The 26,777-nt window shown below is 55.6% G+C and overlaps 1 protein-coding gene across 1 annotated transcript; it reads left to right on the top strand.

Moving 5' to 3' along the window:
• Positions 1-621: 621 nt before the first annotated feature.
• Positions 622-26,777, top strand: NUP210L (nucleoporin 210 like; the record flags this gene model as incomplete). Its single annotated transcript, XM_079550992.1, has 40 exons — positions 622-779; positions 1,140-1,276; positions 1,523-1,654; positions 1,819-1,912; positions 2,268-2,418; positions 2,577-2,709; positions 3,091-3,249; positions 4,159-4,227; positions 4,897-5,003; positions 5,342-5,482; positions 6,408-6,545; positions 6,969-7,124; positions 7,528-7,726; positions 8,506-8,651; positions 9,191-9,412; positions 10,167-10,331; positions 11,453-11,645; positions 11,799-11,887; positions 12,143-12,241; positions 12,361-12,462; positions 14,664-14,792; positions 14,960-15,087; positions 16,373-16,505; positions 16,806-16,868; positions 17,352-17,531; positions 18,828-18,908; positions 19,917-20,048; positions 20,181-20,339; positions 20,594-20,685; positions 21,230-21,404; positions 21,480-21,655; positions 21,876-22,096; positions 22,924-23,060; positions 24,475-24,601; positions 24,744-24,893; positions 25,316-25,551; positions 25,746-25,947; positions 26,133-26,237; positions 26,398-26,472; positions 26,704-26,777. The coding sequence occupies 40 exons, from the start codon at positions 622-624 to the stop codon at positions 26,775-26,777; spliced, it is 5,565 nt and encodes a 1,854-aa protein (XP_079407118.1).

Here is a 26,777-nt window from a genome sequence, read left to right on the forward strand (position 1 = left end):
CACGGGTTCCACGCAGCCGTGGCTCCCGATGCCCAGGGGTGGCTCTGCCTTCACTCAGTGCTTTGCCCCTCATCCCTGGGCTCAGCCTGACAGCTTCAGTCCTGGTTTTCTCCAAGCAGTTCTGCCTCCCCGGGCAGAGGCCTTTCCCTCCGGGCCCGCAGAGCTCCCACGTCTCACCCTGTGGTGTCTGTGAGGCCGAGCGCAGGCAGGCTGGGCCGTTGCTGTGTGCTCGTCGCGGTTACGGGGCCAATCTGGAGGAAAAAAAAAAAAAGCAAACAAAAGAACCATGTCGAGTGTTTTGATACTAAATTGAGAACTTGTCTTACTGTCTTTTGAAATAAAAAGCGATCTCTCCACACCGTGTCGCCTCGCTTTGTTCGGTGTGGGGGAGCGCTTGGGGGGAGGTGGGGCGCGCGCACGAGCTCTGAGGGAAATTGGGGCGCTGCGAGGGCGGGGCATCGCGCATGCGCAGTCAGCGAATGCGGTACACGTGGTCTTAATGCGCATGCGCAGTCAGCGGATGCCGGGTGCACGTCGTCCTAACGCGCACGCGCAGAGCGACGCCTGCAGGAGGGCGGGAAGAGAGCTCTGCGGGCGGCGCCATTTTGCGTCGCTAACAGGATGCGGCGGGCTCGGCGCTTTCCGCTTCTCGCCCTCGTTGTGTTCGTCGTGGTGCCTTCTTGCGCCTTTAAGCTTAATGCGCCCAAAGTGTTGTTGCCCTTCAGCCGGGAGATCAGGGTGTCTTTCGTGCTGGAGGCCGAGGGGGGCTGTTACTCCTGGTGAGGGAGGGAGCAAGCAGTGCTGGGGGGGGGGGTGGAAAGGTGTGTGGGGACGGAGGGGTTCGGGGTGCAGTGAGGAGGTGGGGGCCTGGATCAGGGGCCTCGTGTGTGATAGTGGCTGTGGCCGTGCTGTGTGGCTGCCAGACGGAGGCCCATGGCCTGCCTGACAGGCTCTATGGCCTGCACAATGGAGGGCTATGGCCTGCCTGACAGAGGCCTATGATCTGCCTCACAGAGGTCTGTGCCCTGCCCAACAGAGGCCCATAGTCTGCCCACAAGGGCGGTGAGGAGCCCAGTGCTCTGACAGTGCTGTAAAGATAGACATGTAAGCAAAGAAGGGAATGTCTTTGTGTCTTTCAGGCGTTCCATGCACGACAACGTTGTCACAGCTGAGCCCTTTTATGAGAATGGTGCTGCATGCTCCCAGAAAGCCCTGCTGTCTGCTCAGTCCACACAGCCCACCAGGCTGAGCAGTGCTGTGATGGCTGAGGAACACGGTGGGTGAAAAAGCAGAGGCTCATGAGGTGGGAGGTGATGTAGGATTTAGGGCTTGTATGGAAGCGTACGATATTGTGATATTTTTTTGTTGAAAACAAGCTGTGATGAGTGATAACACCTCAGCCACGTTCTGCAGGGTGAGAAAGCAGCTATTGATTATTCTCACTGGTAGAGCTTTTCGCAGCTGTTGAGTCCATAGGAACCTGCAGGGGCTGAACGAAGCGCTGTATGTTCCCTTGCTGCAGTCACCGGCCACACTCTCCGCTGCGATGTGATGGTTGATGTGATCAACAGCATTGAAATTCTGTCCCGAACTCGGGAGATCTACGTGGAGGATTCTCCCCTGGAGCTGGCAGTGAGAGCCCTGGATGTCAAAGGTACGGCTGTGAGAAGGGCTCTCCCAGTACCACGCCAAAGCTGTGCTCTGAGAAATAAATGCTGCTTGTTGCCTTCGTGTTCAGAAGGAAAGGAGGTTTGATTTTACCATGGCAGCTAGCAAGAGTGCATGAATTTTCCCCTTCATGTGAGTTTTTGTTTTCAGGCAACACGTTCAGTAGCTTGTCAGGAATGGTTTTTGAGTGGAGTGTCGCAAAGGATGAGGATGTAGACAGCGTCGAATTGTCAGACAAAATAAGGTGACTGTGACAAAAAGGATGGGGGGATGTTTAGGGCTTGCTTTCACCTTGGGGTGCTCCTAGGGTGAGGAATTCACATGCATCGGGTTAAATGCTTGAGCTTCATCCCTGGGCAGTTTTAAATCTCTGTCAGGGAGGATCCCAAGGAATCCAGCTTAAGTTTGTGGTTCCTCTGCTTCAAACTGGGGGTGTGATTGGAGACTTCCAGGCGTGTTTCCTACCTGCTTTTTTCCACAGTTCTCTGCTAATGATTTCTTCCTGATCAATGGCTTCGTGGCACACGAGCCTGGCTACGTTAGTGAATCCAAAATGGTCACGGAGATGGCAGCCAAGGTTACTTTTGTTTTCTTGTCAGGATTTTAAAATACTCGGAAGCTGACTATTCCCCACCAAACCACATCGTTGAGCTGGAAAGAGCAGAAAAACAAGGAGACAGAATCCTGGTGTCAGGAATCACGACTGGAGCAGCGGTTATAAGAGTGCGAATACACGAATCGACCTACAAGGTGAATAATCACCACGATTTTCTTGATAGAAAAAAACAAATGCAATCCAAACCTCTGTTTTAAGGCAAACTGCATGGAAAACGTGCATTTCTTTGTCATTTTTTCCGGCTTTGGCTTTTGTGGCCGTGGGTAACAGCAGCCTTCTGATTTCCCTTTAGAAAGTGGCTGCTGCTGTGGTACGCCTGCTGGTTCTGGAGCACATAGTGCTGATCCCCGCTCACGATGTTCGCCTCCTGGTTGGAGCACTTGTGAAATACAGAGTTGCAAAAGTTGTGCGGGGGAAGATGACAGGTAAGTCGTTCTCCCAGCGTCGAGCCCCATTTTCTCCTGAGCTCTGTGACTCGGCCGTGGATTCGTTGTGGTTTTCTGAGCCTTAGAGATGAAGCCTGGTTCTGAGCCGCCTGGCTGCTGGGGCCTCGTTGTGCTGGAATGCGGCACCCTGTGGAAATGGGGAATGGTGGCAGAGTGGGTGCGAATCGATTTCCACGTGTGGCAGCTCCTGAGCACTGAACTGACGCTGCCAGCGTGGAGAAAACAGCAGCCAGTTCCTTCTTTAGACTGACGGAGTGCTGCCGTTGCTGTTCGGTCCTTGCATTCGTGCCTGCTGAAAGAGAATGCTTCGTAGGAGAGCGGAGGTGGTTATAAAACCACGGCAATTGTTGTGTTTTGCAGAGCTGGAATTTCCTCTGGAGCATTACGAGCTGGAGCTTCGGGATCAGGTTGCTGCTCCTGGGGGCTCTGAGCTCCTGCCCGTGGCCAACCTGGATGGGAGGAGCGGCGCCGTGCGAGCTGTGCAGCTGGGGCGGAGCGGCCTGGTCGTGGTCCATCGCAGTATCCTTGTGGGCTGCGCTCTGTGCTGCTGGGCAGCTCATAGAATCATAGAATCACCAAGGTTGGAAAAGACCTCAAAGCTCATCCAGTCCAACCGTTCCCCCATCACCAACAGCTCCCACTGAACCACGTCCCTCAACACCACATCCAGCCTTTCCTTCGACACCCCCAGGCTCGGTGCCTCCCCCACCTCCCTGGGCATCCATTGCAGTGCCTGACCACCCTTTCTGACAAGCAATACTTCCTCATGTCCAGCCTGAATCTCCCCTGCCGCAGCTTGAAGCCGTTCCCTCTGCTCCTATCCCTGATGACACGAGAGCAGAGGCCGCCCCCCAGCTCACTGCAGCCTCCCTTCATGCAGTCATAGAGAGCAATGAGGTCCCCCCTGAGCTCCTCTTCTCCATGCTGAACATTCCCAGCTCCTTCAGCCTCTCCTCATCAGCCCTGTGCTCCAGACCCCTCACAGCTTTGTTGCCCTCCTTTGAACATGTTCCAGGCCCTCAATCTCTTTCTTGCAGTGAGCTGTGCGATCTCCCGAGCTCTCCCTGATTTACAGTCACAGATCGGGAGTGAAAGAGGTTGTGAAGGGACGCTTTGGTTTTGGTTTGCAGTGGCTCTGAGTGCTTGAGCTTTGTTGGAGGGATTCCCGTGCGCCTCCTCCTTCCTCTTGGCTCGGTGCTCCCCGCTGCTCTCCTTCCCCGTTCTCTTCCTTCCTCCTCTCTCTATTCACAAGGGCTCCTCCTCCATCCAGTTACAAAACCCCACTGATGGCGGCAGGAGGTGAAAATTAGATCAAACTCCACACCCTCGGTTGCTCTGTGTTTAAACCCTGCCAGTTTTACAGCTTGCTGAAGGCGACCAGGCTCCTGAGTGAAAAACCTCTGACAGGATTCCTATACAAAAATCAAGACATTCACATGCGAGCTGCATCCGGGCTGCCTAACTGCACCATCCACGTGGTAGAAGCTGGGTTTTTAGGTAATGAGAAAGTAGGAGCTCGGTTGTTAACACCTCACATCATCATTCTGGGTTTTTTTCTGATCAGGATCACACGTAACGAATCAGTGCCTTCATTCTCAAGGCCGGAGCAGGCCGCATCTCTCCAAGTGCTCTGGTTTGAGAACTGAAGTCGGCTTTGCCCCGTTCGATGGGCTGCTTTCTGAGTCAATGAGCTGAGCTGAACATCAGCAGCAGGCGCTGGGGCTCAGAGCTTGGAAAGAAAGTGCCACGGTTGCCTCCTGTGCCATTTTGGGCCGCTTGCTGAAATGGATATTTCTGGTTGTGTGCTCGGATTCGGGGATTTGTTCTCACACGACGGCGGATGCTTTGGGGGCTGAACGATGAGCGCCTTTCTGCTTCACTCACCGCTTCTCATCCTGAAGGTTCGCTGCCTCGAGGTGCTGCGGCTCCTCCTGCTGTGCTGAAATCTCTGCTTTCTGGCAGCAGAAAGACATTGATGACAAAAAATTGCATCCCATTGATGGGGCACAAAACAGAGCACAAACTTACAGTTTCTAAACCAAGTAGGGATCGCTCGGTTATCCTGCAGATAGAAAAGCAACTGTGGTAGCACAGTTCTTAATGAAAGATAGCAACCATTTGGGTTTTTTTTTGTTGGTTGCTGCTGATTTTGGTTTCCTATCTCAGGTTTCAGCGTCTCTCCGGGAGACAGATGGGTGCTGGAGGTGCAGCAGCGCTATGCCATCACCGTTGAGGTTTATGACAGGGACAGCACCAAGGTTTATTTGTCTGAGGTGAGTAAATGCCTGCTAGCAACGCGTGGCTGCCTGGGCTGCTGTGATGAGTTGTGCTGCTGTCGTGGAGAGCGTGGAATGAACGCAGCATTCCAAGTGTACTGAAAGTAGTTTCTAACAGGGATACTCAGGATTAAAGAGCAGGAGAAGGAAAGCGGCTGTTGCTTTTATCACCTCAGTCTCCTTCAGTCTCTGTAGCACAAATTTCCACTCGCACTTCGGTCTTACCTGTGTTACAAAGCTCTCCAGGACAGTGCAGCCCTGTGGGTGTTTGTGTGCAGTGAATCTGGGCTCCCTTGGAGGAGCTGCAGCGTTGGCTGATTTTGGTCCGTTTGCAGAACCTCAGGATGACCCTCCGCTTTTCTGAGGAGCATTTTGAGGAGCTGACGTCGTCTCCTAACGGCTCTCACCACGTGGTTCGAGTCCGAAAAGGTGGCACCACAGCGATAAGGGCTGAGCTGCTTTCTGTCCTTCAGCAGGTAAGAGATAAGGATGGTTGTGATTTTCACAGAGTCACGGTTTGGGTTGGGAGGGAGCTCAGGGACGGCGAAGCTGCGACCCCACAGCGCCTGCAAAGCCACCGACCTGCCCACGTTTCACAGCAGCCCAGGCTGCCCAGGGCCCCATCCAGCCTGGCCTCCAACCCCTCCAGGGATGGACGGGGCATCGCAGCCTCTCTGGGCAGCTGTTCAGCCCCTCACCGCTCTCCCAGCACACAACTTCCCTGACCCCCAGCCTCCAGCTGCCCTCCCTCCGCTTCCAGCCCTTCCCTGGCCTGCTCTCATCTCCCCTGCCCAAGAGCTGCCTCCCCTCCTGGCTGCAGGCTCTTCAGGCTTTTTCTTCAGAATGTTTCTTCAGTCCCTTGGGTTGTGTCCTAGTGCTGCTCACATCCATGGGAAACGAGCTGCTCTGTGATTGGAGCTGTGCTGTATTTGTCCTGCTACAACCTGAGTTACTCCCCACAAGGCCTTTGTATGCAACTCCTGCAGCTGGTGAGCTGGGAGCATCCGAGAGGGAAAAACTGACCCTTAGAAAAGTGAGAAAGCAGGCAGTTAGAAAGGCAAGCTGAAGCTGATGGGTTTCATAGCAATGCACACTGTGCCAACTGGCCTCAGCACCTGGGAAGGAAATTAAATGTGTGAAGGAAACAAATACAGCCAGACTCCTGCCTTTAACTTTATACAAAGTGTTCTGTGGGCCGCAGCGCAGCGCAGTGCGGTTGTTTGGATTGCAGTCCCCCAAAAGAAACACTTGATTCCACCTGTGTGTTTTTTAAGCTTGTGGCCGTGGCAGCGATCTCTTCCGTGGGGATTCTGCGTTCAGGCTGGATTCGCTGTGAGACCAGCAGTTTGTCTTCTGGATGCTCCGATGGAAAGGGCTTTTCCTTTTGTCCCCTGTTTGCAGGATGGCTCTGCTGCTCCCTTCCCCGCAGCGATCAGCCGTGAGCAGGAGGTGAAGATGTTCCCCCCCATCAGGCTCTCCTCTCCTCTGCTCGCGTTCCCGTGGCACCCCGCAGGAGTGCTGCATCAGCACCAGCTCCAGGTGAAGTCCGGCGTGCTTTGGGGAGCTGGGACGGCCTCCTTGTTCTGGGAGCTCCCGGCTCAGTTCTGCTGCTAGCTGCCTGCCTCCCTCCGCAGTACCGTGTCTCGCTGACAAGCCCACGTGCTGCTTTCCTGTCCCCAGAAATGCCCCATTCCTGTCCCCCAGCGCTCGTCCCTCCCCTCGCCTTTCCTTTTTCTTCCTCTCTGCTGCTTTGTCACTTTGTTCTTCGTTTCGTTTGCCGTTTACTTGGCTGGACGCCGTTCAACATCACTGCAGATTTGAACTGCTGGAAGCGTTGCATAAGAGGCAACAGAACCCTTTGGTGCTGCTGCACAGCTAAGCCACGAGCACAGGGTTGTTTTCCCCTTCCTGTTGCCAGGACTGCTGTATTCATGGCACCCCCTTTCCTTTCTGTTCCCACAGGTGGAGGGAGGCAGTGGCAACTTCTCCTGGGTTTCTTCCAATCAAACTGTGGCCACAGTCACCGTGCAGGGAGTGGTGAGCGGAGGCCTGGCGCAGGGGCACTGCACGCTTCAGGCCAGAGACGCACAGAACCCCTTTCATTACGCAGCAATACAGGGAAGTCTTTCTTTTATGATTTCATTGTTCTGAATTGCTGTCTTGTCCAGGCTGAGAAACTGAAAGCTTCTGCTTGAAGGTCAAAGTGTGTTTGTTGTTCAGAAGAGCCGGGCTTGGTTTTCTGCAGGCTTTTATTGCAGCTTGCTGTCGGTGGCACCGTTTCCAGTTTACGTTACTGGACTTGCATCTTAGTATTTCTACATCTCGAGTGTCAGGTGCTGCTTCGTGCAGCACTGTTTAACTGCTGAATTGATTCTGCATCCTCTTTAGTGTCACTTCAGAACTGTTAGAGCGTTTGTAAGCGAAGGTGCCATCCATCTGTTCCCCATCTTTTGACGTGGGCTGTTTCCTGCTGTCACAGTTTTCTGCTCTCATGCTGCTTCCTGATGCTCTGCTCATGCAGGTGTTTGTGGAACCTCTGGCAAAGCTGGAACTGGTGCCGCTGCATGCGGACGTGGAGGTGGGGCACGCGCTGCTGGCTCCTCTCCAGGCTTACTTCACACGCAGGGAAACGGGGGAGTACATTGCTTTCACCGACTGCTCCCTCTTACCTTTGGAGATAAGCATGGAGAGGAGGGGAGTGTTTGTCCTTGCAGAAGGAGGTATGATGGGTCAGCTCCAAAATGCTTGTTCTCGTAAGCGTGCTTTGTATAATTTGTGGGGACTTTGTCAGCTGTTAATGAATGCTGAGGCTGTGATGGGGTTGAAGCATCTGCTCTGCTCTCTGAGGCCCCGTCTGCAGCACTGCGTCCAGGGCTGGGGGTTCCCAGACAAGACAGGGAGCTGTGGGAGAGGAGCCAGAGGAGCCGCAGGGATGAGCAGGGGCTGCAGCAGCTCCCTGCAAAGCCAGGCTGAGGGAGCTGGGCTCGTTGAGCATGGAGAAGAGGAGCTGGGGCTGAGCTGAGTGCAGCCTGCAGCGCCTGCAGGGAGCCTGCAGCCAGGAGGGGAGGCAGCTCTTGGGCAGGGGAGATGAGAGCAGGCCAGGGAAGGGCTGGAAGCGGAGGGAGGGCAGCTGGAGGCTGGGGGTCAGGGAAGTTGTGTGCTGGGAGAGCGGTGAGGGGCTGAACAGCTGCCCAGAGAGGCTGCGATGCCCCGTCCATCCCTGGAGAGGTTGGAGGCCAGGCTGGTTGGGCCCTGGGCAGCCTGGGCTGCTGTGAGACGTGGGCAGGTCGGTGGCTTTGCAGGCGCTGTGGGGTCGCAGCTTCGCCGTCCCTGAGCTCCCTCCCAACCCAAACCGTGCTGTCATTCAGCTCTTTTCTAATTGTCTCCCAACGGCTGAGGGATCAAATGTGCCACCTGGGGGAACCTTTAGGAAAACCAAAGGATGTTAAGGGCTCTCCTGCACTTAATTTCATCACAGATGAGAGACGTTCTGTTTTAGGTCGTCAGAAACCCGACCGGACGTTCTGCTCCAGCTTCCGAATAGAAGCCAGGTCTGTGGGACACACAGTGCTGACAGTGAGCATTCGTGCCCACCAGCAGTCCTTGCAAACAAGTGCAACGTTTGCTGCTTATGAGCCTCTCAAGGTGAGGACGTGCGTGCTGGGTTCGAATCGCTGACTGCTGAGGAGCCTTCGTTGCACAGTGCTGCATCCTGAGTTGTTTGCAGCTGGGAATTAACCGACAGCAACAAACAAAATCCGTTCTGTTGGATGGGAGTAAATGGGTTTAAGAGTGAACTTGGCTTCAGTTTCTGGGGAAGAGCAGCAGTGTGTTTGGCTGCTCTTTGTTTTTCAGGCTGAGCTGCATGCTGCTGGATCAGCACTTTCAGAGGTGGGGCCTAAGCTGGATTTCTTGGGCAGCTTGGAAGAAATGAACGCAGAAGAAAAATGGGGATATTTTATAACAATCTGCAGTTTCTTGTCTGCTTGTCGTGCGTGTGCATGACTTCATTCCAGCATTACAGAGCCCTGGGGGTTGACCTTAAACATCCCTGATGTTGCTGGAGTAGTTGCAGGCCTGCAGTGCCATCAGTGGTTCTTCTTGGTCTCTTTTTGACTTGAACGCCCCGCTGACGGATGGCACATAAAGAGGAATTCCTGCTTTGCTTTTCTTCACGTTCTCAGGCCGTCAACCCGGCGGAGGTGGCTCTGGTGACCTGGAAGGCAACCAAGGAGATTGTTTTTGAGGGTGGCCCAGGGCCGTGGGTTCTGGAACCGTCCCGTTTCTTTTCGGAACTGACTGTAGAACATAGAAGTAAAATTGAGGTGGTGCAAATCCGCCTGCCAACCCAAAGGAAAGTGAAGCAGTACGTGTACCGTGCGGCGTGCCTGGAGCTGGGGGAGCAGGTGAGGAGCGTTCTGAACTTCATCAGGAGCTGCAGGCTGGGTAGATTCGCACCTTCAGTCTCCCATTTCCCTTGAATAGGGAGCTCACAGCCTGGCTCTGCTCACAAAGGATTTCACTCTTCTTACACTTGTTGGTTTGTTGTTTGACTCAGAGCTGTGTTTGGGGAAAGGACGGTAGGGGTCCTGTTCAGGCTGGTGCTTCTGTCCTAATGCACAGACAGCCGCGGTGCAACTTCCCTCCAAACTGCCCACAGAAACTTCTACAAGGTGAAAAAACATTTTGGGAAGATACCCAGCTAACCCTAGGAATGGGACACGGTCAGTAGGGGTGGGGGAGAGCTGCTTTTTGCAGAGAAAACTCCTTTCAGAATCCAAATGTGGTGATGGGTTCAGTATTAAACTCAAGAACACGATGCAGGAGCCAGAAGGCAGAGGGTTCTTAGCATCTCACAACCTGTGCTGCAGGTGCTGCTTCTGCTCTTTCTGCTCATCTGCGTCCTGACTACGATGGCAGTTAGCAGCAGTGGCAGCGTGCCTGGCCACAGGGCGAGGGACCCGGGGTGGTGGGCAGCGTGGTGATGGGGTGGCAGCTGGACCCGATCATCTGCCAGGTCTTTTCCAACCATTCTGATCGTCCTGCGCATCCTTTGGCTCTGCGCACCTGATGTCAGCTTTGCATCTGAAGGCACGGCTGTTTCTTTCTGCCCTCTGCGGCTGATCTGGGCGCCTTGCAGCTCTCTGTGTGTCCCTGCAGGTGCTCACGTTCCGTGCAGGGAACCGGGCTGGGCTGCTGAACCCCGCACCTGCTGTGGAGTCAGCCGTGGTGACGTTCATCTGTGCTGCTCCTGTCAGCATGGCTGTGAGCCCGTCGTATGGAGCTGCTCCACCTTGTCTGCTGCCACAGCACAGCAAGCAGCTGGTAAGGCTTGGGGCAGAACTGCGTCCAGCACGAGAAAAACAGGGAGCTGTGGGAGAGGAGCCAGAGGAGCCGCGGGGATGAGCAGGGGCTGCAGCAGCTCCGTGCAAAGCCAGGCTGAGGGAGCTGGGCTCGTTGAGCATGGAGAAGAGGAGCTGGGGCTGAGCTGAGTGCAGCCTGCAGCGCCTGCAGGGAGCCTGCAGCCAGGAGGGGAGGCAGCTCTTGGGCAGGGGAGATGAGAGCAGGCCAGGGAAGGGCTGGGAGCGGAGGGAGGGCAGCTGGAGGCTGGGGGTCAGGGAAGTTGTGTGCTGGGAGAGCGGTGAGGGGCTGAACAGCTGCCCAGAGAGGCTGCGATGCCCCGTCCATCCCTGGAGGGGTTGGAGGCCAGGCTGGATGGGGCTCTGGGCAGCCTGGGCTGCTGGTTGGAGACCTGCACACAGCAGGGGGTTGGAGCTGATGGCCGTTGTGCTCCTTTTCAACCCAGGCCATTCTATGAGTCCATGATTCTGTGAATCCTAATGACACCCTATGGATCCCTGTGGCACCCTATGGATTCTCTGGGCAGCCTGGTCTGGTGGTTGGTGACCCTGCACACAGCAGGGGGTTGGAGCTGATGGCCGCTGTGGGCCTTTGCAACCCAGGCCATTCTATGAGTCAATGATTCTATGGGTCCCTATGGCCCCCCATGGGTATCTATGGCATCCTATGGATCCCTGTGGCACCCTATGGATCCCTATGGCACCCTATGGGTTCTCAGGGCAGCTTGCAGTGGTGGTTGGTGACCCTGCACACAGCAGGGGGTTGGAATGAGGTGAACATTGTGGTCCTTTGCAACCCAGGCCATTGTAGGATTCTGTGATTCTATGAAATGATGGCCTGGGCCCTTTGCTGACAAAATTCCTTTGCCCGTCGTGTTTGGCCTGGCAGTAATTGATGTTGCAAGCAGGAAAGCTCTGAGAGGAATCCCTGCAGTACGTTGGGTGATCAAGCTGTAGCTTGGAGATGGAAGCAGCCACTGCCCAGAATGCTGTCACTGCAGTCTGACTGATTCTTGTTCAGGAAGAGGAAACATTCCTTGTAAAGCCAGGCGATGAGCCGTGATGGAGCTCCTCCTTGGTGTGCAGGTCCCCATTTCCAGCCGCAGGAGCACAGAGCTGGAGCTGGCGGTCTTTGATGGGCAGCAGCGCAAGTTTGACAACTTCAGCTCGCTGGTGCTGCACTGGAAGTCATCCAACAGGAGCCTGGCTCACTTCTCTGACGCCAGAGCCACCAGGATGGCGGTGAAGGACGACGGCAGCGGGCAGAGCAGGCTGCACGGTACTGCTGGGCTTTGGGGGCATCACTGACAGGCTGATATTCAAAGCTGTTCCTCAGGAACGCAGCGAAACTTGAAAAATCTTCACCGTCTTGTTTAAAAGTATTTCTGGAGGGTTTTGGTTTCTTTTTTTTTTTGTCGTCTGTTGCTTGCAGGACATCAGCTTCTAGAAGTGCATCAGATGAAAGGAACTGTTCGTGTTGAAGTCAGCTTCGTGAAGTACAGCAGCAGTGGTGGCCCACGGGTGAGCAGTGAGGAGCCTTTGTGGGGGACAGCGGGCCTGAGCTTTTGGGGACAGATGTCGGTGGTAACGCAGTAAGGCTTCATGTTCAGCCCTGAATGCCAACCTTTGCAGCTTCACGGGCAGAGATTGCTGTCAGGAGAAATGCCCGTCTGCAACCTGCATCGTCATTTCTGTTGGAGGGGAGGAAGCCAGTGCTGCTTTTGTAACCTGGAGCAGCTCTGATGGAACGCTGCTCTGGTTTCGTTGTGTTCCTAGGCACCGTCTGGCTTATTTACCTCCGTGGAGTTCCTGCTGGTTGAGGACGTGACGGTTCTGCCTGCTAATGTCACCGTCTTGAACCACCCTGCTGTCAAGGTAACGGCACCGTTGTGCCTGCAGGGTCTGTGAAGGTGTGTGCAACAAGTGCTGCCTTCACGTTTGGCAGTGAAACCTCAGGGCTCAGTTCTTTGCTGGGGTTTTGTTTTCGTTGGCAGGAGCTGTTCAGTCTTGTGGAAGGTTCTGGATACTTCCTGGTCAACAGCAGCAAGGAGGGAATAGTGAACGTGAGATACTTGGAGGCAGACGGCGCCATCGAGGTGAGCGCTGTGCAGGGGTTCGCACTGCAGTGTTGAGGAAGGTTCAACCTCAGAGGAAAAAAAAAGGAGGAAATCAATCTTTCGCTTTGCTTTTTGTTGTCTTTTTTTCCCCTGTCTCCTGGCTGGGCTGAGATGTGATGTGGTTCCTTACAAAAATCCCCTCCTGCAGTTTGCTGTGTCCTCCTGCAGTACCTGCAGTTGCAGCCGGTCGGTTGGGACCCAGAGGGCAGAAGTTTGTGGCTGAGGCAGAAGTCAAAACTTCCCAGGTTTTATTTGAGAGAGAGCAATGTAATCTCACTGCCAGGGGACAAAGGCTGAACTTTTGGCTGCCGTGTGGCTTGGAAGTGGAAGCCAGCAGTGCTCAGAATCACAGCATCACAGAATTGTAGGGGTTGGAAGGGAGCTGCAGAGCTCATCGAGTCCAACCCCCTGCCAAAGCAGGTTCCCTACAGCAGGTTGCACAGGGAGGCATCCAGGCAGGTCTGGAACATCTGCAGAGCAGGAGACTCCACCACCTCCCTGGGCAGCCTGTGCCAGTGAACAGTGGGACCCATAGAGACACATTGGGACCCATAGAGACACATTGGGACCCATTGGGACCCATAGAGACACGTTGGGACCCATTGGGACCCATAGAGACACGTTGGGACCCATTGGGACATGTTGGGACCCATAGACTCCACCACCTCCCTGTGCAGCCTGTTCCAGTGCTCCGTCACCTCACCTCAAGAAGTCCTTGCACACATTGGTGCAGTTTCCTATGCTGCAGTTTCCGGCTGTTTCCCCTCCTCCTGTCTCCACTCCCCACTGAAAAGAGTCCAGCCACGCCATTCTGCCCCCCACACCTCAGATATTTACAGACCTGGATCAGCTCCCCTCTCAGTCTTCTTTTCTCCAGGCTGAACAGACCCAGCTCACTCAGCCTTTATTCATAGCAGAGATGCTCCAGGCCCCTCACCATCTTTGTGGCCCTCTGCCGGACTCTTCCCAAGAGCTCCCTGTCTTTTTTGTGCTGGGGAGCCCAAACCTGGACGCAGTGCTGCAGATGAGGCCTCAGCAGGGCAGAGCAGAGGGGGAGGATCGCCTCCCTCGACCTGCTGGCCACGCTCTGTGCAATGCAGCCCAGGATGCCATTGGCCCTCTTGGCCACAAGGGCACACTGCTGGCTCATGGCAACCTGTCGTCCACCAGGACACCCAGGTCCCTCTCTGCAGAGCTCCTCTCCAGCAGCTCATCCCCCATCCTGTACCGGTGCATGCAATTATTCTTCCCCAGATGCAAGACTCTACAGTTGCTTTTGTTAAACCTCATCCAGTTTTTTTTTGCCCAGCTCTCAGCCTGTCCAGCTCTCGCTGAATAGCAGCACAGCCTTCAGGCTGTCAGCCAATTCTCCCAATTTCGTATCATCACCAACCTTGCTGAGGGTGGCCACCATCCCCTCATCAAGGTCATTGATGAAGATAGAATCATAGAATCATAGAATCACCAAGGTTGGAAAAGACCTCAAAGCTCATCCAGTCCAACCGTTCCCCCATCACCAACAGCTCCCACTGAACCACGTCCCTCAACACCACATCCAGCCTTTCCTTCAACACCCCCAGGCTCGGTGCCTCCCCCACCTCCCTGGGCATCCATTGCAGTGCCTGCCCACCCTTTCTGACAAGCAATACTTCCTCATGTCCAGCCTGAATCTCCCCTGCCGCAGCTTGAAGCCGTTCCCTCTGCTCCTATCACTGATGACACGAGAGCAGAGGCTGACCCCCAGCTCACTGCAGCCTCCCTTCATGCAGTCATAGAGAGCAATGAGGTCCCCCCTGAGCTCCTCTTCTCCATGCTGAACATTCCCAGCTCCTTCAGCCTCTCCTCATCAGCCCTGTGCTCCAGACCCCTCGCAGCTTTGTTGCCCTCCTTTGAACACGTTCCAGGCCCTCAATATCTTTCTTGCAGTGAGGGGCCCAAAACTGGACACAGCACTCGATGTAGAGATGTTGAACAAGACCGGACCCAGAGGTCCCCCAGGACAGCGCACGGCTCGCTTGGTGCAGGAGGGATCCTGGGGGAGCTGTGTGAGCTGAGCCAAATCCCGCAGCTGTGCTCAGCCATCGGTGCAGCTGGGTTTGAGCCCAGCGCCTCATTTCTGTAGCAGAGAGGGAAACGTTTTCTCCCCTTGCTACGGCCGTGCCTGTTTGCTCTCCTTGCAGGTCACCCCTTTGCAGCCTGGATTTTTAAGCCTGCAAATCCACGATTCCTGTTTGGCCTCCTTGCCTCCAGTCGTGGCCCACGTGCATGTGTCTGATGTGCTCGAGGTGGAGGTGGATCTCACTGAAAAGGTGAGACAGCCCTGGGGAAGCCCCGCTGTTCCTAAAAGCCGCTATTATGGGATGCATTGCCCACCCAGCAGAGCCAAGACCACGAGATCGGGCTTGGCATCTCGCATCCAGAGCAAGGAAGGGTGCAAGTTGCTCCTTCCCTTCCTCCCTCTTCCCTTTCAATGCAGGCTGAGGTTGGCAGCCCCGTTACGGCCACTGTTCGAGTGCTGGGTTTTCAGCGACTTCCCCTGCAGAGTAAATACTTCAAGTACATGAAGCTGCAGCTGCAAGCAGCGGCTCCTGTTGTGACCCTTGGGTGAGTATTGCGTCGGGCCGGGCCGTTCCAAAGAGTGCTGAGAATATTCACCTTGTGAGGAAAACCAGGGGCTCGGTGCTGGGGCCCATCCTGTTTAATATCTTCATTGATGACCTGATGAGGGCATTGAGTGCACCCTCAGTTTGCAGGTGACACCAAGCTGGGAGGCGGTGTGGATCTGCCTGAGGGCAGGGAGGCCCTGCAGAGGGATTTGGATAAGCTGGATCGCTGGGCTGAGGTGAATGGGCTGAGGTTCAACAGGGCCAAGTGCCGGGTCCTGCTTTTGGGCACAACAACCCCATGCAGCGCTGCAGGCTTGGGGATGAGCGGCTGTGAGTGAAGAAGAGAAGGACCTGGGGGTGCTGGTGGATGCTGGGCTGAACAGGAGCCCACAGGGTGCCCGGGTGGCCAAAGGGCCAACGGCATCCTGGCCTGCATGAGGAATGGCCAGCAGGAGCAGGGAGCTGAGCATCCCCTGTGCTGAGCTCTGGTGAGGCCGCACCTCCGGTGCTGTGTTCAGTTTTGGGCTCCTCACTGCAGGAAAGATGTTGAGGTCCTGGAGCGTGTGCAGAAAAGGGCAATGAAATGGTGAGGGGTGTGGAACACAAAGATAAGGGGCGGATGAGGGAGCTGGGGTTCAGTGTGGAGAAGAGGAGCTCAGGGGGACCTGACTGTGCTCTGCGACTGCGTGAAGGGAGGTTGGGGTGAAGAGGGATTTGGCCTCTTCTCCCAGGCAATGAGCAGCACACGGGGCAATGGCCGCAAGTTGTATCAGAGGAGGTTTAGGTTGGACATAAGGAAGAACTTTTTCTCTCAGTGGTCAGGACTGCAATGGCTGCACAGGGGGGTGGTGGAGGCGCCGTCCCTGGCAGTGCTCAAGAGGCGTCTGGATGAGGAGCTGTGTGATGTGGTTTGGTGCCGGTGGTGGCAATGGTGATGAGGAGACGGTTGGAGCAGATGCTCTTACAGGTCGTTTCCAACCTTGTGATTCTATGATTCTATGATTCTATGATTCTATGGTTCGAACAGACCTGAGAACTCCAGGGGAACTATTTGCGTTACTTCAGGCCTGGTAGCTCCGTCCATCCGTTCCTCTTTCGACCAAGGAGTCGATTCCCTCACATTTATTGTCTTTATTACGTGGTGTTTTGCCATTCAGAGCTGTGTGCTGTGGGCAATACAAGCCTCTCTGTTGTAACTTGCCAGCTCAGCAGTTCCTGCCCAACTTATCTCATAGTTATAACACAGGAAATGAGAAGTGGAGTCATGCTGAAGTGTCTTCTAGGCAAGTGGAGGAAGTGGGAGAATATTCCCAGCTGCACGTACTCCATGCTGTTGCCGTGGGCCACACGACTTTGGTAGCTACAGCCTGGGACAGGACGGGCAGAAAAATCACTTCTGCTCCTCGGAAACTTGAGGTGAGGACGCACAGCTCTGAGATCTGCTCTTTTTTTGGCTGCTGTGGAATCCTTGTGTTCCAAGTGCTTCAGGGGAGATGAGAGCAGCTCTCTGCTGATTGCGTTTTGGCAGCGTGGCCCCTTGTTCTGCCAGCCCTTCCATTCGGAAGGCAGAAGCACTGCCCTCACTAGAGAGCTCTGTGCAAGGCTATCCCCAGATCCCCTTGGACGTGAACTGAGCGCCAGCAGCCTCTGTACTCCGTCTGGTGTATAGAAAAACACGTGTAATGGTTTACAGCAGAATCCCTTCCCTTCTGCCAGGTCTTTCCTCCGTTTAAACTGATCCCAAGGAAAATTACCCTTATTCCACACAATATGATGCAGGTGAGCATTTTTTCTTGCTTCCTTTCCCCGTTAGTATTTCACGATACGATTCATGTGGTGAAAAGAGCTTAATTAAGCTTAGGAGGGAAGGCTCCAAATCCTATTAGTGGTCCTGCTCCCAAATCCTGCCCTGTGGCAGTGATCAGACCTCAGTTCAGCGCTGCGCATCCCAGAGCCCTCCTTGACTGCTGAATTGAGCTTCGGTGGTGCTGCGTGCTGCTTCTGAGTGCTGGGATGGGAGAGCTGGGTGCTGCGGACGCAGAGTCAGCAGGGTGCTGCTGGGCCGTGATGCCGTCCTGGTGCTGTGCACTCAGAGGGTGTGGGGACGTGGCTGCGTGGTGGACTTTGTGTCCTTTGAAGCGGTGGGAGAGGCGTGGGACAGGCAGCCGGAGATGTCGATTCCTCCCCTCGCAGCAGCAGCGTGGGGATTTGCTAATTGATGTCTGGCTTAATGAACGGCTCGCCTGTTTAAACGCGCTTCAGGTGATGTCTGAAGGTGGTCCCCAGCCACGGTCCATCATCCACTTCTCTGTCTCCAACCGCTCCGTGGCTGAGGTCAGCTGCCTCGGACACGTAACAGCAAAGGCAGTGGGAAGAGCCAGCATCCAGGGCAGCGTTCAGGTGGTCAGCGAAGACACAGGAAGAGTGACCGTGTTTTCACAGGTATCTTCCCGCTGCGTTCTTTACTCCCTCTTCCCTTTGTCAGCCTTTTGAATCGCGTTGGTAGCCAGACCTTGAAAAGCTGGCCTGGGAAAAAAAAAACCTGCCGTTAAAGGCACGTGGATCTGGTGTTTGTCATCGGTAAAAACGGTCTTAACAGTCACAAGCAGGAGAGACGGCCGTCCCAAGGGGGGGGAAACTTCTCCACTCTTCTTCCTTGCTTTCTGGCGCCCCCAGAGGGATGCAGTGAAAGGCAGCGGGAATCCAAGAGCTCCACAAGGAACCTCCGTGTGTTGGGCTGGGCAGCGGTCAGCAGCGCTGCAGGCTGGCCGTGGGGAGGTGCTGGCAGCCTCTACCCTGCCTGACAGGGCAGCAGCCAGGGCAGCGTGCTTGGGAGGCAGAGCTGCAGGTCGAGGGAGGTGATCCTCCTCCTCTGCTCTGCCCTGGTGAGGCCTCATCTGCAGCACTGCCTCATCCAGGTCTGGGCTGCCCAGTACAAAAAAGACAGGGAGCTCTTGGGAAGAGTCCAGTGGAGGGCCACAAAGATGGTGAGGGGCCTCGAGCATCTTTGCTATGAAGAAAGGCTGAGTGAACTGGGTCTGTTTAGCATGGAGGAAAGAAGGCTGAGAGGGGACCTGATCCAGGTCTGTGAATATCTGAGGTGTGGGGGGCAGAATGGCGTGGCTGGACTCTTTTCAGTGGGGAGTGGAGACAGAATGAGGGGAAACGGCCGGAAACTGCAGCATAGGAAGTTCTGCACCAATGTGCGCAAGGACTTCTTGAGGTGAGGTGACGGAGCACTGGAACAGGCTGCACAGGGAGGTGGTGGAGTCTATGGGTCCCAACGTGTCTCTATGGGTCCCAATGGGTCCCAATGTGTCTCTATGGGTCCCAACGTGTCTCTATGGGTCCCAATAGGTCCCAATGTGTCTCTATGGGTCCCAACATGTCTCTATGGGTCCCACTGCTCACTGGCACAGGCTGCACAGGGAGGTGGTGGAGTCTATGGGTCCCAACGTGTCTCTATGGGTCCCAATGGGTCCCAATGTGTCTCCATGGGTCCCAACGTGTCTCTATGGGTCCCACTGCTCACTGGCACAGGCTGCCCAGGGAGGTGGTGGAGTCTCCTGCTCTGCAGATGTTCCAGATCTGCCTGGATGCCTCCCTGTGCGACCTGCTGTAGGGAACCTGCTTTGGCAGGGGGTTGGACTCCATGAGCTCTGCAGCTCCCTTCCAACCCTTCCAATTCTGTGATGCTGTGCAGACGTCGCCGTGCTGAAGTGCTGTTGTGCTTTGCAGGATCGAGTGGAGCTGGAAGTGATCCAGTTAAACGCTGTACGAATTCACGTCCCCTCCGCGAGGCTGATCGCAGGCACTGAGGTACCGTGGCCCTCACTGAAAGCTTCCCATGGCCAAAAGATAAGGAAGATTCTTAATAAACGGATGAACAAATGCCTGCGGTTCTGAACCCTGAGCTCAGTGCTGACTGGAGTGCAGCCATCAGTAGAAGGAACTCCTTTGCTTTCCAGTTCGTTCATCCCAGCGTGCAGCAGAAAGTAGCACCGTTAGATTAGAGACAAGCACCAGCCCTATGCAGCTGCTCACATGGAATTCAGGTCTTGCAGCCTACAGCTCTGCCCTGAACTGGATTTCTGGGCTGGGAAGCAGCTCTGTGTGAGCGTGAGGGCAGCAGAGATGGATGTGGGTTGGTGAGGAGCCTGGAATGCCACGTCACAGCGGCCGGAGGGAGCTGCGTTGTAGCAGAGCGCTGTCTGGAATTCCTTTGTGGAGATTTGGAGGGCTGTCGTGTGCCTGCAGTGCTTTTAAAACCAAATGAGAGATTCTGAGGGAGGATTTTTTTTGCAGACAGAGCGGAATGCGTGTTTAAAAACGGAATTTCTCAGCTGCTGCAGAAGGGCTGGGTGCGTTCAGAGAGCTGCTCTGCTCCAAAACAGCAACCTTTCCTTTCCTCTCGGTTTCCCTGGAGATGCAGGGGCTGATTTCAGGTCTTGAAATACACATTCAGTGGATTTTGGGTGGGGAGAGGTTACGACCTCCTCCTCGCTGCTGCCAGGCATTTAAGCCAGGTTGAGGAGGGTTTCTTTTGTATTCTAAAGGACTGCAGAGAATGCAGTGCTGCAGTGAGTTCATCACCTGTGTATCAGATGTAATTCCCCTCCTGTGAGTTGCAGGGGTTCAACTCGCTTGCTAATGCCATGTAATGAGCCCCATGTAATGAGCCCCATGTAATTAGCCCCATGTAATGAGCTCTGCCCTTTGTACAGGATTGGGCCAAGAAGCCCAGGCCGCAGGGAAGCTCAGATGCCCGCTGCTGACAGCATTCTTCCTCTGTGACACTTCTCTCTGGTGACTGTTGTTCCTCTGCAGATGCCAGTCTTCGTGGTGGGGCTGAACAACATGCTGACTCCCTTTTCCTTCAGCAACGCCAACCCAGAGCTGAGTTTCCAGTGGTCAGTGAGCAAAAGAGACGTCCTGGAGCTGCTTCCTCGGCACAGGGAGGTATGGAGAAGCCTCCAAGAGTGGCCTCACAGCACAGCGCGTGGCTGAAGGCCTCAGGAGGTGGGACAGGAGCATGTAGGCAGTTGTTGATCCAAAGACGGGTTGGCCTGCAGCTCAGCTGCCTCTTAACAGGTCTCCATTCAGCTCCCAGCGCAGAACAACGTCGCTATGGTCGTGCGCACGAAGGCGGCAGGTAGAACAGGCATCAGGGTGAAGGTGCAGTGCCTGAACGCGTCTGCTGGGCAGTTTGAAGGCAACGTGGCTGAGCTGTCAGACGAAGTGCAGGTCCTGGTACGTGCCAGGGGCTCCTTGCAGAGGCTCTGTTTGGAGTGGGAGACACCTGGGGGCAGCCTGCAAGAGCAGGAGCAGCAGGAAGGCTTCATTTGGGGCGCACGTGTTGGGCACGGCTGCAAGGAGAGCTTTGCACCTCCTTGTCTGCTCTTGTGGTGACCAGGAACTGCTTTTCCTTCACTCCTGACTTCCAGCTCTTGTTAATCCATTTCTCGGTGTCTCTGTGTAATAATTTCTTTTTGTTCTGCCTGTAGGTGTTTGAAAAGCTGTCTGTATTCCCTCCCTTGTTTTCCACTGAGCAAATTTTAATGTCCACGAATTCTCAACTCAAGCTGTACACAAACAGGTAGACACAGGAAGGAAAACCCAGAACGCAGGGCAGCTGACCTGCGAAGCTGTGCTTCTCTCCTGGCAGCACGTGCAGCTGCCTCTTAGCTCATTTTTCCTGTCCCGAGATACTCAGCAGAGTCTGACATATTTCCTGCTCCAAAGCTGGGAATTTGAAGCATGCTCTGCTTCAAGCTGCTGTCTGGAAAGAATGTGTTGAGTGTAGTTCAGCACAGAGCAGAAAACACTCCTCAGGTTGTTAAAGGGGGTGAAACATCCCCTGCTGAGCTCCAACAGCGACGTGGTTAAAAAAGCAAACTCCTCAATTCCTGCCTCCAGAAAAGATCTCAGGCTTTGCTATCTGCCTGTCCTGCTGGGGTTTTGGTGGTCAGTTCTGTTGAGATGTTGGTCTTGAGGAACTTGGGAGCCACCCTGAACGTTTTCAGTCAGGAGAAAAAAAAAGAAAGAGAAGACGAGCTGCTGCTGCTCGTTGCTCGAGGGTGAAACGAACTTCCAGGCTGTGCAAATCTAACAGAATCTTCTTGCTTTTGTTCCTGGCCAAGGGAAGGGGCTGTGTCTGTCAGCTTCCAGATCCTGCAGTGTTACCCCAACTCCTCGGTCCTCGAGGAACGCGAGCAAGGGCTCCTGAGGGCCGGGCCCATCCCAGGCATTGCTGCGCTGGAGGTGATTTCCCTGGAGCTCTTTGGAGTCAATCAGACGATCGTAACCAGCATCCAGGTGAGACTCAGGCAGCGCTCAGCCACCAGGCCTCACACAGGGCAGCACCTTGGCTCAGCACCTTTCCTTTTCCAGGTCGCCCCCATTTCCTACATCAAGATAAACGTTGGTCCCCAAATCCGTAGCGGCAGCGGCGTTCCCTTGGCCGCCTTCCCCCTGGGAATGTCTTTGCTCATTGCAGTGGAGTTCTACAACAGCATCGGGGAGAAGTTTCACGCCCAGCACGCCCAGCTGCAGCTGGCTGTGAACAGGTACGGTCCTGAGAGCTGCCTGCGGCCCCTTTGACGTCACGAGCGACAACGGAGATGCAGAGATCCGTCTTGAACCTGAAACACGTTCCAAACCAGCTGTTGAGAATCGAGAGCCCCTCACCAATTCCGTGGCAACGTGTGGGAAACAAACAGCAGGAGACAACCTGTTGACAGAGACAACACCAGGGGGGACTTACAGCACTTCCCTCTCTGTTTCCAGAGACGACTTGCTGCTCATTAGACCCGCAAATAAGAATCACAGCTACGTTGCCCAGGCCGTGAGCAGAGGAGTGACGCTCCTGACTGTGCGGGACAGGAGGCAGCCAGGGGTGGTGGACTGCATCCCTGTGCCCGTGCAGTGCGCCATCGAGCCAGAGCTGCCCGGAGCCCTCGCGGTAGGAGATGTTGTCTGTTTCAGCTCGCCCCTCGTCAGCCAGGAAGGTTGGTCTGCTTTTTGCTGTAGCTGGGCTGCTTTGCGTGCAGGAGCAGAGGAAGGCCGGGCTGGTGGGGTTTTAACGGGACGCCTCTGCGAGTTGTGAAGCCTTGAATCTTCCCTGGGATGGGAGCTGTGCCTCGGGGTGGGGATGGAGCTGCACGCATCCCTGATGCTCGCAGCCTCCTGTTTGCAGGAGGGCTTCACTTCCTCGCCTCTTCGGAGTTCAAGCGTGGGCCCGATTTTATGATCTTTAACACAAAAAGAGCATTTTTCCCTTTTTCCCCAACTTCAGAATGGCTGTTTTATACACACTCAGAGGACGGGCCGCCCGGGGCAACTCAGTGGTGCTGGAACAAAGCCTTCCTTAACTGCTCCTGCGTAATGGGGCGGCAGGCCTGCCTCTGTGCCTTTGTCACTGGCTAATCAGAGCTGCATGGTAAATGAAGTCTCTGATGGCATTTTTAGAATCAGAAGAAGCAGGGAGCCTCCCAAGGAATGCAGGCGGCTTTCTCCCGTTCCGTTCACATTCACTTGAGCATTCTTCTTACTTGCTGAACCCCAAACTTAACCTTCCAGTTTATGGTCCTGATTTATTGAGGTGAATGAAGCCCTCTGAATTAGCAGGCGCTGCTGTGGTGTCTTTAGCTGGGCAGTGCTGGGAAGGAGCTGCCCTGAGGAGGCCTACAAGGAGCAGACCTCTGTAGGACCTCCAGAGATGCACGGGAAGAGATTTGTGGTGCTCACTGCTGGCTGAACGCAGCTCCTCAGCCCTGCAGGGGCTCTGACTGAAGCCGCCATGCAGTGCAGCCAACTTGCAGCCCAATGTTTGCAGGTGACCCGGGGACGTGGCACGTTTCCCCCCCCTCCGTGCTGATCATAGACAACATGAGTGGAGCAGCGTTAGCGAGGAGCTCTGGAACTGCTCTTGTCTTCCTTGATATCCCAGGGATTGTGAAGACACACAGAGAGGTATTTAGCACCATTCCATAGGGCAGAGAGCAGCCTGCACAGAGGGCGGTGAGGCGCTGGCAGTGAGGCGCTGGCACAGGTTGCCCAAGGAGGCTGTGGATGCCCCAGCCCTGCAGGCATTGGAGGCCAGGCTGGATGTGGCTCTGGGCAGCCTGGGCTGCTGGTTGGAGACCTGCACACAGCAGGGTTGGAGCTGATGGCCGCTGTGCTCCTTTGCAACCCAGGCCATTGTAGGATTCTCTGATGATTCTATGAGTATGGCACCCTGTGGATCCCTATGGCACCCTATGGGTTCTCTGGGCAGCCTGCAGTGGTGGTTGGTGACCCTGCACACAGCAGGGGGTTGGAATGAGGTGAACATTGTGCTTCTTTGCAACCCAGGCCATTCTATGAGTCAATGATTCTTTGGGTCCCTATGGCACCCTATGGATCCCTATGGCACCCTATGGGTTCTCTGGGCAGCCTGGGCTGCTGGTTGGCGACCCTGCACACAGCAGGGTTGGAGCTGATGCCTGTTCTGTTCCTTTGCAACCCAGGCCATCTTAGGATTCTATGATTCTATGAATCCTAATGGCACCCTATGGATCCCTATGGCACCCTATGGGTTCTCTGGGCAGCCTGCTCTGCTGGTTGGTGACCCTGCACACAGCAGAGGGTTGGAATGAGGTGAACATTGTCATCCTTTGCAACCCAGGCCATTCTATGAGTCAATGATTCTTTGGGTCCCTATGGCATCCCATGGATCCCAGTGGCACCCTATGGATCCCTATGGCACCCCGTGGGTTCTCTGGGCAGCCTGGGCTGCTGGTTGGAGACCTGCACACAGCAGGGGGTTGGAACTGATGGCTGTTGTGCTCTTTTTCAACGCAGGCCATTCTATGAGTCCATGATTCTATGGATCCTTATGGCACCCTATGGCTCCCTGTGGCACCCTATGGCTCCCTGTGGCACCCTATGGGTTCTCAGGGCAGCCTGGGCTGCACACAGCAGAGGGTTGGAGCTGATGGCCCTTGTGCTCCCTTGCAACCCAGGCCGTCCTATGAGAGGTGCAGCCCGCTTCTGCACACCAGGTCTGTGCGTGTGCTGATGCTGCTGTTCTCAAGAAGAAAAGCAGCAGCTCAGCTGTTCCCTGCAGCGCTGTGCTGCTGAGATGCACGCAGTCCCTGGAGGTGGGCACTGTTAGAGCAGGGACTGACGGCCAGACTCGGAGTTGCTCTGAAACTCCTGGCGACAAAACGGCAAGCGAAGGGCCAGCTAGAAACAAAGCGAGGAGGGCTGGGTCCTCATTTCCATTGAAGGTGTTTCACCGTGCTCTCAGTGTCCTTCAGAGCAGTCTTTAATTATCCAGCTAGGTGAGTTGTGTAGGATAACAGAAAAAAGCCGTGTGACTCGGTGTCTGTTTTGCATCTTTCAGGTGGCAGTCGATGCCTCGTCCCGCTTACATCTCCAGGCTGCTCAGAAAAGCTTTTTAACCAACGCTCCCAATTCCTCTGCCTTCCGCCTTCTCATTGCCACGGGCAGCGGGAGAGAAACCCTCCAAGGTAGGAGCTGCCTCTGGAAGCACCAGACCAGGGGATTCCGATGGCGAAACCCGACCGGCGCTGCTTTGTGTGTGGGGCAAACTTGGCCTTGTTTTGCTGAGGGTGAGAGGCTGATGGATTCAGCCCTGCGTTCTCCCTGCAGGCTCCTGCAGCTCCGCTCAGGTCGGTGCCATCAGGCAGCGTTTGGTCCCTCAGTCCCACCTGCGGTGCCAGCTGAAGTTCAGCAGCGGCGTGGAGGGCGTTGCAGCGGGGGACGTCTTCCACGTGAGCTCCGAGTTCAGCACCCAGGAAGGTGAGGTGACCTCAGAACGCGGCGCTTCGTTCTGCCGCTCTGGTTTTGTTCTGTTGCGAATTCAGCCTTTCAGTACCTAAAGGGAGCCTACAGAGGGGAGGGGAATCAACTCTCTGCAAGGGTTGATGTGTGTAGGATGAAGGGAAATGCTTTTAAGTTGAGGGAGGGGAGGCTGAGGTCGGACATCAGGGGGAAATTCTTTACCCAGAGAGCGGTGAGGTGCTGGAACAGCTGCCCAGAGAGGCTGTGGATGCCCCGTCCTTGGAGGTGTTCAAGGCCAGGTTGGATGGGGCCCTGGGCAGCCTGCTTTAGCATTAACCGTGGAGGTTGGTGGCCCTGCATGTGGCAGAGGGGTTGGAGATTCATGAGCCTTGAGGTCCCTTCCAGCCCTGGCCATTCTGTGAATCCTGTCTGCCACGCAGGTCTCTACGTCTGCGTAATCACCGCTAAACCGCAGCCCAGGGAAGCCCTGCGGGCGCTCAGCACCACCGACGCCTCTGTGCACGTCCTGGTTTCTCTCAGCAGCGACACACAGAGCATCCTGGTTCCTTTCCTCCCTGCCTTCTCCCTCGGTCACTCAGAATTAGCGTTCAGCAGCACGCAGCCGAGCGCCGTGCTGAGCGTGCTGGGAGCCGAGCAAGTGCTGGAACAACTGGAGGTATGGAGAAAAGCTTTGCTCTTCTGTCTCCGTTCCTGGGGGCAGAAATGCGCAGCCACCGCGGGGACGTGCAGCACGGCTGCTGAGCGCGCCCAGTCCGGCTCTGTCGTTCATCCCCTGGCTCTGAAAGCAGTCGCCGTTTCCTGCATTCGGCAGCAGCCGCGGCGGCTGACGCTGCGTTTCTCTGTCGCCAGGTTCAGTCCAGCTCTCCAGCCTTGGCAGTGGCGCCTCCCGAGTTCTTTTCCAACAAGCCCGGGCTCGTGCATTACGCCGTGCGTGTGCTCGACTTCAGCTCCCTCCGCCAGGGGCCGGCGGTCTCCATCACCGTCTCTTGTCCTCTCACCGGCCAAAGGGACGTGGTCACAGCCAGAGCCGTCGCGGCGGAGCAGCCCCCGGGTGAGCGCCCGCTTCTGGATCTATCGGGGCCCCGTGCCCGTTTACGGTGCCGCGATTCGGCCCGATTTACCGCTGCCGTCCCGGTGCAACGCTGAGCCCGAGGTGCTGCCCCTCGCAGGCCGCCGGGCGAAGCTCTCAGAGCTGCTGTCCGTGCGTGCCTCACCTCCCCTCTCTTTGCGCCTCAGGGCAGCGCGGCGCGGTAGGAATTCACCGGCAGCTCGCGAGCTCCTTCCAGATCCTCCTCTTCACTCTCTTTGCTGTCCTGGGATCCACAGCTGTTACTTACCTCGGTAAGCGCAGAGCTCTGTAATCCACTAATTAACACCTGCATCCTTCGGCCCATCCCCGTCCCTCTCCTCCTCCCTTCGTTTTCCCCCCACCCCTCCCGCTTTTTGGCAGCTCTTAAGGCAGCTTTGAGGGCACGGTGCTGACCGGGTTCTGTTTCAGCAGCATACAACGCCTTCCTGGCCAGGCTGCAGGCTGTGCCCCTCATTTATGTGCCCAACACGGCTGTGCCTCAGGCAGGTGAGTGCCCTGCAGTCAGCTCAGTGCTGGGCTCACATCCCCACCGCGGGATCGGAGCGGTGCAGCGCAGGGACTTCATTACCAGCCCAGGAGGAAAAGCTCCAAAGCTGTGGGGACTTTGAGGGGTCAGAGCAGGCATTGGACCCCACGGCCTCGTAGCTCTTTTCCGACCTTGGTGTGGTTCTGTGAGGTTCTGTGGACATGGGGTGCAGCCCTTTATTTCCCACGCAGGCTATTTCCACCCCCCCGGCCCCACGCAGGGAGGCAGGAGGACGCAGCTGGGGCTGTGGAGCGTGCAGAACTGA

Source organism: Tetrao urogallus (genome assembly GCF_951394365.1).
Source record: "Tetrao urogallus genome assembly, contig: SUPER_28_unloc_3, whole genome shotgun sequence".
Classification (NCBI taxonomy): domain Eukaryota; kingdom Metazoa; phylum Chordata; class Aves; order Galliformes; family Phasianidae; genus Tetrao; species Tetrao urogallus.